Consider the following 13,945-nt stretch of genomic DNA (forward strand, 5'->3'; position numbering starts at 1 on the left):
GCTTAATTTGAATTTAATTAAAAAAAATAATTTTTAAATTTTTTTTTTTATTTTTTACCCCCCCTGTATACAGTATACCATATAGAATACGGGTAGAGATAGTGAAATTCATGTTATAACAAAAAACTGTAAAATATGTTGTTTCAATGTAATATTTGTATTTCTTTTTCCAAAACAAATCTCTGAGTCCGCGGTAGCTGAACCGCGAAGTAGCGAGGGAACACTGTAGTATGGTATCTTAAATTTAAAACATCCATTGGCGGTGATGGACGTCTACTCTATTTTGATTGGGAAGGGCAAATGGTTTATTCGCTCTTCTCAGTCAGAATGGATTGGACATCTAGAGCTGTCAATGACCAAGCCAATTGACAAACAGATTATTTGACAACACTCTGACAAAAGGTCTTGATATCGGTGTGTGTTTTGATTGTGTGTGTGCGTTTTGTTTTCTTCCACACTGAACTTTGCTCTACATCCTCGCAACTTATGTAACAGCATCAGAGATGCAGCAATCTCGATTCATGGCAGTGAATAAGATTTTAATCCTGTTAAAAAAAGATCTAATCAAAGAAGACATTATTGCCATATCTTTTTTCCCCTAAAAAAAGAATTGACCCAGAGAAAAAATACTTTATTCTTACCAGATAATTTTTCTAATGATGTAGTCAAAAAAAAAAAAAAGTATCAATCGGCTTATATTTGAACTATATTTCCTAATTTAATTCTTTTAAATCTTTTTTTCTGAACTTGTTTCTTGAGCTACCCCAGGGATGGCACCAGATTTCCATTTTGCCCCTATTAAGACATATTTCGTGATCAACATTATTTATTAGGTTAAAGTTAAAATAAAAGACAGAAAATGTGCCTGCACAGTTTGTCCTAAAAATGTCTGGCGGTCAGTCAGTCCAGAGATTTCCACAGAGACGGGGTCAGTGTTGCAATGGGAATGGTATAAATGGATGTGAAATTTTTTAACGCCATTGTTGTGTGTGCAGCAGCATCCAAGAGAAGATGGCCAACGCGTTTTCTAACGGGCTTGGAGCCGTAGATGGGCAACTCGTCGACAGGTACACAGACGCACTCACACTTAGTTAATGTACTTATACATATAGAGCAGGGGTCGGGAAACTTTTTGACGAGGAGAGCCATAAACAATTCATATTTTCAAACATTATTCCTTGAGAGCCATACTCAGAATTTAAAAGTAAAAATACATGGAAATGTGAGCATTTATTATTCATTTCACCACTTTGAAAGTAAAAAAAAAGTGAATTCTTTTGAGAACATTATTTCACTGTTGCTAATCAATGAGTATCAATGAAAGGATGCATGCAGAAGAGTCTAATGAAGAAAAATGATGATTTAAAAAGGCGCTAAAGATAGTTTCGGCGACACAGTGCTGGCGTGACACTCCCATTGGTGCATCCCTGCGATTGGCTGGTCACCAATTCGGGTTGTCCCTCACCTAGTGCCCTCAGTTGGTTGGGATAGGCTTCGGCACCCCCCACGACACTTAAAATGAATTAAAAACGAGATACTATTAAGGTTTTACATTTTTTTTAAAGAAAATATCCTAGAATATGTGCGTTACCTGACCCCTGGGAGGCAGCACTTCGCAGAGAAAGATCTGCGTTGTTTTACATTGACAAGAATTTGTGATATCTCCTCATGAGAGAAAAAAAAAGTACGACTAAGGTCCTCAACGAGATGGCTTAGCCAAAAAGATACTTAAAATGTGACTATGCTGTGTAATAAAATCATAGAAATTAAATCAAGATACTCACAGTTCTTGGGTCATGGGTTCAAATCCAGGTTGGTCCACCTTTAGGGAGTTTGCATATTCTCCCCGGGCCTGCGTGGGTTTCATCCGGGTACTCCGGTTTCCTCCCACATTCCAAAGACATGCGGGTAGGCTGATAGGATGCTCAAAATTGCCCCTAGGTACAACTGTGAGTGTGCATGGTAGTCCATCTGCTTGTGCCCTGCGATTGACTGGCCCGGAGACAGCTGGGATTGGCTCCAGCACCCCCCGCGACCCTGATGAGGATGAAGCGGTTCAGAAAATGAGATGAGATATTACATTTTCACTTTTCATCCTTCTCCAAACACCGGAATCAAATAATCATCTCATTATGTACCATATATGCAGTCCAGTGCAACCAACATGCAACCTTTCATTTTGAGTTTTATGGCTGGTGCGACGTATAATAGGGTGTGATTTATACTCTGAAAAATACTACATAAGATTGATCAAATTTCAGTGCTGTTGACGGCAACAGACGTGCAAGGTAGACTTGCAAGGTAGACTCTAAATTGCCCCTAGGTGTGAGCGTGAATGGTTGTTTGTCTCCTTGTGCCCTGCGATTGGCTCGTCACCAATTCAGAGTTTCCCCCTGCCTCTGGCCTGAAGTCAGCTGGGATAGGCTCCAGCACCCCCGCGAACCTAGTGAGGATAAAGCGGTTCGGAAAATGAGTGACTAAACAAAGATACCTAACGTTCTCACTGCGTGGTGTCTTCTCGCTGAGCTCACATGACTTTTCTCTTGGTACTCTGGTTTCCTTTCACATTGCAAAAACACGTATGGTAGACTTTAAATTTCCCCCAAGTATGAATATGTGCGTGAATGGTCGGCTGTCTCCTTGTTCCCTATGATTGGCTCACCACCAATTCAGGGTGTTCCCGGCCTGGTGCCCATAATTGTCTGTGATAGGATGCAGTATTCTCCGTGACCTTTGTGAGGATCAGCAGTATGAAAAATGAATAAATAATGATGATTTACACACAGAATACCCACTCTTGTCATTGATTTAAGCAGGAAGGACGGACATTGGAGTGAGCTCTCTTCTGTAAAGCAACAGCCACAAGCAGGTAATCATCACAGTGTATTTTTCTCTCACATGAACAAAATATTTTTGTGAAATGATTTTACCTGCATCATACCAGAAAAAAACTGACCATTTAATTTCGGTTAATTTATTGTACTATTGTGTGTTTAAAACAAAAAAAGTTCTCCCCAGGCATATTTATTAAATGTAAAGTCAAGCATCAACTCAGACAATCATTTAAAAAATTCCACAATGTATTGAATTTACTATAATTATTAGTATTAGTGTCAGTATTATTAGTATTATTGTATTAGTATTATTGTATTCATATTATTGTGTTAGTATTATTGCATTAGTATTATTGTATTAGTATTATTGGATTACTATTATTATATTAGTATTATTGTATTAGTATTATAGTATTATTGTATTGGTATTAGTATTATTATTAGTATTTGTATTATTATCAGTATTAGTATTTTTTGTAGTATTAGTATTATTAATATTATTATTAGTATTATTAATATTATTATTAGTATTATTAATATTATTATTAGTATTTGTATTATTATCAGTATTACTATTATTAGTAGTATTAGTATTATTAATATTATTATTAGTATTATTAATATTATTATTAGTATTATTAATATTATTATTAGTATTATTCATAGTATTTGTGTTATTATTAGTATTACTGTTATTCATAGTATTTGTATTAGTAGTAGTAGTAGGAGTATTGTATTATTATTATTATTACTATTATAATTCTTATATTACCTTTACTATTTTGTTTCATATTTTTCCAGCTATGCTCTCTCAATATTTTGATGCCACAGCCAAGTATTCCTACCAAACATGTTTGTGTCTGACAAAAAACACCAAAGTCAGGCCAGTTTTATGAATGTTTGTTTAGAGCAAACATCTTTTTTTTTTTAAGCTCGGAAAACCTGCCTGGCAGGTACGCACGCACACATCTGCCCATGTCATCTCAAGTAACGTTGAGGAAGGCGGGGAGGGCGGGGCCTCCCGGGCAGGTGCCTCCACTCGCCTCGGGCCTCCTCCCTCACTCACTCACGCCGCTTTCTCCAGTGCGACTAGTCAGCATGGCGGGTAACTGCAACTGCCCCTGTTGCCCCCCAGAGCCTCCTGCCATCGCGCTCAGGCCCCGGGGCATGGCCGACGCCGCCCTGGCCCCAGGTGAGGGCATGTGGACCACCTGCAGGGATGGGGCAGTCTGTTTGAGGATGGAGGAGTCGGGTCCTGCCGCCGAAACCCCCGTCACTGTGCACCAGATGTTCCTGGAGACGGTCCAGAACTTTGGGACATTACCGGCCATGGCTTACAAGAAAGACGGCCAGTGGGAGATCGTTACGTGGACGCGCTACTACGAACTCTGCAGGGCGGCCGCCAAAAGCTTCATCAAGGTTGATCCTAAATTTCTTCTTTGAACGTGCCGTTTTTACACAAAAGGTTTCAGTTTTGTACTCAAACTCGTTGCCTTCGACTCCGTTAAAAGCCCAATGCATTTGATGGCATTAAATGTCCAATGCTTTGTCAATGGGAGAGCTGGCAGCGGGTTTGTTGTTAATAGTTCAGCTTAAACTAACAACAGTAACATCCTTTGAAATTGTACAGGAAAAAATGTTGGGGAAAAAAGTAGGCAAAGCAATACTTTGATGACAAAAATTCTATTTTCAAAAGTAAATAAATATATTATAGACACATTTGGATATTTTGTCACCATGAATTTTAATTCAATGAAAAAAAATACAAAAGATAAAAAGTTTTAATTTTATTTTGTTATGGAATTTGATGTAAAATATGTTGCCGTCAAATGTCAAAAATCAATACAATCAAAAGGGTAAATAATAAAATAATTAGTACATATGTGGATGAATTCATCATTTTACAAGAATCAATGGTAAGTTAGGACAGGAAAAGTTTTCGTAATTCTATCAGCACGAAATTTTGATCCAATGAGGAAAAATACAAATGACAAAGTTGTAATTTTGTTCTAGAATATTTAATTTGATCCAAAATATGATGTCAAATCATTTTCAATACAATGTAAAAAAAAGTACTTATATGGGTAATTGTAATTTTAGAAGTTAGAACTGTAAACAATTAAGACCATTTTACAAGAAATAAATGTCAAGCTAGATCAGGAAAAAAGTGGCATTTAGACATCATTTTACAAAAAAAACATTGCTAGAAAAAAGTAGAAATGTTAAATAATTATACTCATAATTAAAAAAAATAACTAGTGGAAGGAATCCTAAGCAGCCACAGATGTAGCATCATTACTAATGTAGGGTTCATTATCTTGCTCAAGGATACTTATACGAGGTCAGGAGGCCGGGCAATCAAACTTGCAACCTTTTGTGTGGAGACCCAAATGTACTGTGATTGGGAGTAAACAAGTTAATGAAAAACCTATTCCCTATATATATATATACTTTTAACACTAATATTACAACAACCAATGATTACAGGCTAATGCACATCAATGGTTTTTTCGGCCGACTATCTGCCATTGACGGCGATAGACGTCCAATTCCTTTTTCGACTGTTAGTGGGCGAACAAAATGGACATCTATCACTGTAAAGTGTAACTATCTGCCCTGGAGCCAAGATAGATAACCCACACCCAAAAGTCTCTTGGGAGAACCTAATACTGTACTTGGGTGTGTGAAATCTCCCATCTTGTGTTACGGATCTCATGTTGGCTCTGAATGCAGGTGAAAGGGCGATCATTAAAAAATGGGACTTTTGTGTATCTAGCTGGGTCTGGAGCGCTACCACGCAGTGGGCATATTGGGCTTCAATTCCCCCGAGTGGTTCATCGCTGATCTGGGCTGCATCCTGGCTGGGTAAGAACAATGACTCGGCGTCATTTTTACCCCATGTGATGATTATCTGCTGCAACGCATTCCACAAGATAGCTGCTGTCTATCGTCAAGATGACAGGCAGAGATGACATGGTTTTCATTTTTCAAGGTAGTTTACGTGCTTAAAGTACTATAGTACGAAATCATAGTTCTGGGGTCACAAGGCCCTCCTGTGGGTGGGTACTTTGCATGTTCACGTAATCTGGTTTCCTCCCACATCCCAAAAGCATGCAGGGTAGGCTGGTTGAACACTCTCAAAATTGTCCCTAGGTAAAGAGTCAATGTGTATGTTTGTCTGTATCCTTGTGCCCTGTGATTGGCTGGAAAACGATTCGGGGTGTGCCCTGTCTGGTCCCCGTAATTAGTTGGGATGGGCTCCAGGATCCCTTGTGACCCTTGTAAGGATAAGCGAGTCAGAAAATGCATTTTTTTCATTATGTTTTTCCCCCGTTTTCATTTATTTTTTGTACCCCTTATCCTCACTAGGGTCGCAAGGGTGCTGGTGCTGTGAGCCCCCCCCCCCCCCCCCCAATAACAATGGGCATGAGCTGGGTTACACCCCGAATTAATTGTATTATATTTTGGATGATGCAAAGGACAGTGTGAAATGGAAAAAGTGCATTCTTTGTGGTGACCCCCAACAGAAAAGCAGTAGTATTTATAGTAGTAGTTACATAAATAGGATATTTTTGGGGGATTAAATAATTAAACGTGACAATAGTAGAACTCTAATCCATTTCTCTCATCATATAACTTACCGTGAAAATTTGAGTTAAATAGGCCAAATCATTGACCCTTGTCACCTATTAATAAACAATAAATGAATGGAGCGCTATCGTGCACCTGTCCAAAACTGTAGTAATTGCTGCGGTATTTCTTTTTGTAGGGGTCTGGCGACGGGCATTTACACCACCAACAAGCCCGAAGCCTGCCGAGATGTGGCCGCCAACTCGAAGGCTAACGTCATAGTGGTGGAAAACCAGGTGCAGCTGGACAAAATTCTGAAGGTCAAAGACCAGTTGCCTCATCTCAAAGCCATCGTCCAGTATAAAGGAGAAATCAAGCAGAGGCTCCCGTTCCTCTACAGTGTATGCCCCGAGACCACTTGAACACAAAGAACTTGAAGTTAAACTTGCCATGTGTATAACTATGGGCGGATTTTCTTCATAGTGGGCAGAGTTCATGAGGCTGGGCGAGAACGTGCCCGAAAAGGACCTGAACGACTCCATCGACCGCCTACGCGCCAACCAAGGCTGCACGCTCATCTTCACATCAGGTTGCACCGGAGCACCCAAAGGCGTCATGCTCAGCCATGACAACGTGAGTCAGCTAACTTGGATATCAATTACATATACTTTGACGGGGTATCCAATTCCTTTATTTACATTTAGATAGATATATTATACATACAGCAGTGGTGGGCCGTGAATTTCCTACCGACGCCTTCAGCTGTCTGAATCAATCCAAACCTTAAAAACTATTTTATGGCTATGAAACCTTTAATGCAGCTACAGTTCCGACCCATAAAAATAATCAATAATAACCTCATACAATTGAAATATTATTTAGGAATATAGCCATATTTTACTTACCAAAAATCCCTTTTATCTGTACACAAAATCCATTCTCCTTTCCTACTTCTTTTCTATCGTCATTGAAGCTAATACTGAAAGCCGAGTCTGTCCTTTTGTATTTCTGGCATACGTTTTTATTCAGTTTATTGCTGAAAATTTTCGCTCCCGGTTGTGACAGGGTTGCTTGCTTCGGAGTTGTCCCACTTTTCTTAATGTTGTCCAACTTTTTTTCTTGAAAAGTCCGTCTTGAAAATGGCTTTGACAGTAAATCTGCAAACAAATCAATTTTTTAACCTCTTTCAGACATTGCGGGTTGACAAAACCGCTATGAAATCAACACAACAATATATTTGCTTGTGCAGCTCGATCCAGATACCGTTTGGTAGCTCTGGCTAGTCCACTCTATCACTAGCCAATCATAGTTTGTGAACGCGATGACGTATCCCTACGCCCGTGAGAAGGCCTTGGTGTCACCAACTCGGAATCTGATTGGTTAAAGCAACAGTTTTATCGACTCTTGTTTTATGCAGAAGAGCCTGCAGAACTGATTGTAAAGGCCTCAAGGCAGATTTCTGCCCTAGAATGTTCCCACTATCATGGGGTCTACACAAACCTCCACCATCTGCTCTTTTAGCCCTTAGTACTTCTCCAACTTTTCGTGGTCTTCCTGATGTTGGCTAGCCTCATCCATCACTGTCATTTACTTCTGCTCTTTGTCTACCATCACAACATCCTGAAGGTTAGACTGGAGTTGCTTGTAGGTCTGGAAACAGAAGTTCCACACAACCATGGCTTTGTTTTTCCTCACCACTTTCAATGGTGTGGCCCATTGGGATCTGAGCATTTCTGTTCCAGACTGGTTATAGATGATCCTCAACATATAATCCAAGCCACTTGATTGTATCTCACTATGTACGTGTGTATGTGTATAGAAATTCCCGTAATTTGGTGCGTTATGACTACAGAAATCAACTTGGCTTGAAAGGTTCCTTAAATGGGAAATTTCCCCAGGTGACTTGGACGGTCCAGCGGGCCGGAGAAGCGGTGGGTCTGCGTTACGGGGAGGAGGCGGTCATCAGTTACCTGCCGCTCAGTCACGTGGCGGCTCAGCTCAACGACATGTACATCACCATGAGGTTTGGTGCCATCACCTACTTTGCCCAACCTGACGCCCTCAAGGTAAGCACCCACCACCCACGCCTCTCCCCTCCAGCTTTCTCCGTAAATGCGACCATTTCATTGTTGCCCTCATCAAAGGGCTCTTTGGTGACCACTTTGAAGGAGGTAAGGCCCACCTCCTTCTTGGGCGTCCCTCGCGTTTGGGAGAAGATGCAGGAGAAAATGCAGGAAGCCGGAGCCAAGGCCGGACCCTTCAGGAAGAGCGTGGCCGAATGGGCTAAGGCCATCGGGCTCATGTACACCTACAGCGCCATGCACAAGTCAGTGCTCGTACTGGAGTAGCCTACATTTACGTCACTGATAAAGTGAAAATACAGAAGAAAATATACAATTTTTCATCATTTAACTTGGTGATTGTGGTCACTACAGAGGACATCTTTTCAAAAGTTAACATTCGCTTCACTCACTCAATGACAGATGTGTTGTGATACTAAAAAATGAAAATCAATATTGAACACACCAATAGATGTCCAATCAATTTTAACCGAGAAGGGCATTGCAAGGGATCAAATGAACCCACCCACTGTAAATGAATTGGATTTTTGCCCTATTTCCCTCTTAAAATTGCCTTTAAATCGTAGAATTTTACAATTTCTCGCGTATAAGCCGCTCCCTGATTCACAATTTTCGGGAGTAAAAATGAGTTACATTTAGGGGAAAATCCTCGCACGTGGTATATCTGAGGTACTGAATGAATCAAAAGCCTATTATTTGGGTCAGTACCATAAGCAGGTTAGTAATTCATCCAGTAATTGTTGTTTTCTTACTGCAAAACTGAAAATAACCAACACAGTAAATGTTAATTTGGCGATATTTACTAGTGGAAAAGAGTATAGTACCGATGTAAGTCTTATATATAAGCCATACCCCTTAATTCAGTCTTTTTTCTTGTTACAAATACAGCTTTTATGCGAGAAAATATGGTAAGCCATGTGGGGTTACAAGACTTTAAGAAAAGTGAATGAATACAAAGCAAAAATAAATGAAATTCACAGAGCTAAATTGAACACGGGATACTTATTTGAATTTATATTTTGATTCTTTGCAAGTTATGCTGTAATGTGGAGCATTTTTGTCCATATGTTGCACTATGTGGTTAAAAAGAATGTGGATTTCGTCCTTGGTCTCAGGGAGAACCGCGTGCCGTGGGGCTTCACGCTGGCCAACCAGCTGGTGTTCAAGAAGGTGCGTGCAGCACTGGGCCTGGACCGCTGCCGCATCTTGTTCACGGGCTCAGCGCCTATTTCCAAGGAGAGCCTGGAGTACTTCATGAGCCTCAACATGCCCCTCTTGGAGCTCTATGGCATGAGCGAGAGCTCCGGACCGCACACCATCTCCACCAATCGTGACTACCTCATCTCCAGGTTTGACACTTTGACCAATTGGCGGGCCTTCTGGGGTCTTGCTTCCTATTGGTCCGACGTCTGTTGCCGTCAACAGCACTGAAATTTGATCAATCTTATGTAGTATTTTTCAGAGTATAAATCACACCCTATTATACGTCGCACCAGCCATAAAACTCAAAATGAAAGGTTGCATGTAGGTTGCACTGGACTGCGAATATGGTATATAATGAGATGATTATTTGATTCCGGTGTTTGGAGAAGGATGAAAAGTGAAAATGTAATATCTCATCTCATTTTCTGAACCGCTTCATCCTCATCAGGGTCGCGGGGGGTGCTGGAGCCAATCCCAGCAGTCTCCGGGTCAGTCAATCGCAGGGCACAAGCAGATGGACACCCATGCACACTCACAGTTGTACCTAGGGGCAATTTTGAGCATCCTATCAGCCTACCCGCATGTCTTTGGAATGTGGGAGGAAACCGGAGTACCCGGATGAAACCCACGCAGGCCCGGGGAGAATATGCAAACTCCACACAGGTGGACGTGACCTGGATTTCAACCCAGGACCCCAGAGCTGTAAGGCCGATGCGCTAGCCACTCGCGCCACCCGCAAATACGATATATATTAACTTATTACACAGCATAACAAGCTGTTGGCAGTCAGAGAGAGAAAAAATAAACAAATGAAATTGCACAAGTTCAGCCAATCTATGAAAAAAAGTGTGACTCCTAGTCTAGAAAGTATGGTAAAAATTGTTGGATTTATTCTTTACCAACATTTTCATACATGTATTAATAGATGTTTCATTAAACTCATTGTCTGTCATTAACATTGATAAATAACCAATCCATTTTTAATGGGATTGGATTTTCACTCCAGTTGGGAGGTTGGCTTATTCCTAACTGTAATGAAAATCCAATTGAAACCAAGGAAGAGCAAACTGATTACCCACAGATCTCGTACAAGACTAAAATCAGGCCACCACAACACACAGAAGAAAATACAGTGTTCCCTCGCTACTTCGCGCTTCAGCTATCGCGGACTCAGAGCTTCGCAGATTTTTTTTCAGGATTTTTTTTTTTAAACATATTGAATTAAAATTATAAATTACATCATTTTACAAGTGGTGGAAACAAAATATTCAATAAGAATTAGTAATTGCACCAAAAAAAGGCCAAAGAGATGACATCATGGCTGTTTACAGGCCCATCTTCACCGCCCAAAAAACAATGTTCACAACTCCCAATAACGATGTTTCTTACGTGCAAAAAAACTGCAGAAGATCCTACATCCGGACTACTATGATGTTTTTGCTTGGTGGTGCTTTTGTGCACGTGTTACACATTTCTTTAAGCATTTTTGAAGGGGCCCGCCTACTTCGCGGATATGCAGCTATTGCGGGGGGTCCGGTCCCCATTAACGTGATAAGCGAGGGAACACTGTATAACAGTTTTTTTGGTGATCGGCAGCTGTGGGAAGGTGATGGCAGGCTGCAAAGTGAAGCTGGATAATCAGGACGCGGATGGCAACGGCGAAATCTGCTTTTGGGGCCGCAACGTCTTCATGGGCTACCTCAACCTGGACGACAAAACCCGAGAGGCCCTAGACGGGGACGGCTGGCTGCATTCCGGAGACATCGGCAAGTTGCAGCGGGACTTCCTCTTCATCACCGGAAGGATTAAAGGTGTGCACGCAGTAGCCCGAAACCCTCCTCTGCCCCCGGCTGACGGCTGTTTGCGCGCAGAGATTTTGATCACCGCCGGTGGCGAGAACGTGCCGCCAGTGGCCATCGAGAACATCGTCAAGTCGGAGACCCCCATCATCAGTAACGCCATGCTGATCGGCGACAGGAAGAAGTTCCTATCCATGCTCGTTACACTCAAAGTAAGACCTTTGCGAGATTTTGGCACACCCCAATTTTAATGTTCGACGTTTGTCGGCTAGTGCGTAATGGACGAAGACGGCAGGCCCATGGATAAGCTGAGTTCAGAGGCGGTGGCCTTGTGCAAGGAGCTGGGTGTGAATGCCACCCAGGTGTCGGAGGTCGTCGGGAACAAGGACAACGCCGTCTACAAGGCCATCCAGGAAGGCCTGGATCGTTACAACGCCGTGGCCGTGTCGAGAGCGCAGATGGTACAGAAGTTTGTTATCTTGGAGAGAGACTTCTCCATCCTGGGAGGAGAGCTCGGTGAGTTTGCCAAGTGGTCGATCATTGACTGCCATTGACGTACATATTTGTATATTTGTACGTATTTGTTCTAATTGCTAAACGATGCTCCTTCAGCACCATTGATGCCGCTAGAGGTCCAATCGGGTTAGGGCCCTTCGCAGTCCAAATGGGTTGGACATCTAGCGACGTCATCGGCTATAAGGGGCCATGAGTGCCAAAATAAAATCGATACATTCTTAAACTAAAAGAGCATTCTGAGAGGGCAGACTTCAACCTAAGCAGGCAAATTCGCCCTTTTTTCTCCACCATGTTTCTCTTATTGTCATACATTATTTATTCTCATATTTTCATCCAAAATTGCAAAAATTGTTTTAACGTTAAAAACATTTACCCAATTATGTATATGTTTTTATGTGTATTTATATGTATATATATATATATATATATATATATATATATATATATATATATATATATATATATATATATATATATATATATATATATATATATATATATATATATATATATATATATATATATATATATATATATATATATATATATATATATATATATATATATATATATATATATATATATATATATATATATATATATATATATATATATATATATATATATATATATATATATATATATATATATATATATATATATGCATATGTATGTCTCATCTCATTTTCTGTACTGCTTTATCCTGATTAGGTTGTGGGGGGTGCTGGAACCTATCCCATCTGACTCTGGGACAGAGGTGGTGGACACCCTGAACCAATGGCTAGCCAATCGTAGGGCACAAGGAGACGGACAACACACTCATACCAAGAGGCAATTTATAGTGTCCAATCAGCCTAACATGCATGTTTTTGGAATGTGGTAGGATATATGCACATGCATATACATGTATATATATGTGTATATGTATATATACATATACACATATGTACATACACATTCATACACAAAGGCATATACATATATATACACAAACATATACACGTGAATGGATGTTTGTCTCCTTGTACTCTGCAATTGGTTGGTCACCAATTTAGGTTGTCCCCTGCCTCTAGGATAGGCTCCAGCATCCCCACGACCCAAGTGAGGATAAAGCGGTTCAGGAAATGAGATGACAGAAAAATAATCATACAAAAAAATTCCAGACTACTCTAAATACATCAGCAAACGTTGGCATCTAGGTCATCTAAATCTTATGACAACATTCCACGAGTGTTTTACGCAATACAATGTGACGCGTGTGCATGTGTGTGGGGAATGTGGCTTTTGTCGTCCTTGCAGGGCCTACTATGAAACTCAGGAGGCCAATCGTGGTCCAGATGTACCAGGACAAAATCGACGAGATGTACACCGAATAGAGCAAAGAAATCAAGCGCTAACATCCATTCTTTCTATTTATATTTTTATGCACTTTAGTAAATAAAAGCTCCCCAATCACGGCCAAAGTTTGCCACCGTACACCACTCGATTACCTCACTTTTCCTTCAGTATATGATTACTAACCCAAACTTTGTTTGTTCTGTCCTCATTTTGTGGCATGAATTAAATGTAAAGCCACAGGTTGATTTTTTTCCCCGCCTTTTTTATTTTAAAATTAAATGTACATTTTACTTAAGAAATGACAGGAGTAGATTATGCTATTTTTTTTACTGCAAATGAAAATTTACTCACGGTACTATATGTTATACCAATAAATATGAGCCAATAAATTAAGACATGATCCTAAATGTTTTGATGATTGTCTGTTTTTTGTGGTAAGAAGGGTGACATAGAGGACAGAAAATTATAATGTCCAGAGATATTTTTTGAATCTTTTATGTGTTCATTTGTACTTTTTGTAAAATAAATAAAATCAAAATATTTTTAAAAAAGAAAATGAATTTTTATTTGGAGAATAATATTAGTTTATTTTGAAAATTATAAA

The 13,945-nt window shown here is 40.1% G+C and overlaps 1 protein-coding gene across 1 annotated transcript; it reads left to right on the plus strand.

The window, feature by feature from the left end:
• The first annotated feature begins 996 nt into the window (after positions 1–996).
• LOC144195650 (long-chain-fatty-acid--CoA ligase ACSBG2-like) lies at positions 997–13,748 on the plus strand. Its single transcript, XM_077715432.1, has 15 exons — positions 997–1,067; positions 2,814–2,869; positions 3,636–3,686; positions 3,767–3,787; positions 3,970–4,253; positions 5,611–5,699; positions 6,604–6,805; positions 6,888–7,037; positions 8,303–8,470; positions 8,549–8,730; positions 9,601–9,834; positions 11,285–11,499; positions 11,560–11,699; positions 11,760–12,003; positions 13,303–13,748. Exons 1-15 carry the CDS (start codon positions 1,012–1,014, stop codon positions 13,377–13,379), a joined length of 2,169 nt encoding a protein of 722 aa, XP_077571558.1. The 5' UTR covers positions 997–1,011; the 3' UTR covers positions 13,380–13,748.
• Positions 13,749–13,945: the final 197 nt, after the last annotated feature.

Source organism: Stigmatopora nigra, chromosome 4 (genome assembly GCF_051989575.1).
Source record: "Stigmatopora nigra isolate UIUO_SnigA chromosome 4, RoL_Snig_1.1, whole genome shotgun sequence".
NCBI lineage: Eukaryota > Metazoa > Chordata > Actinopteri > Syngnathiformes > Syngnathidae > Stigmatopora > Stigmatopora nigra.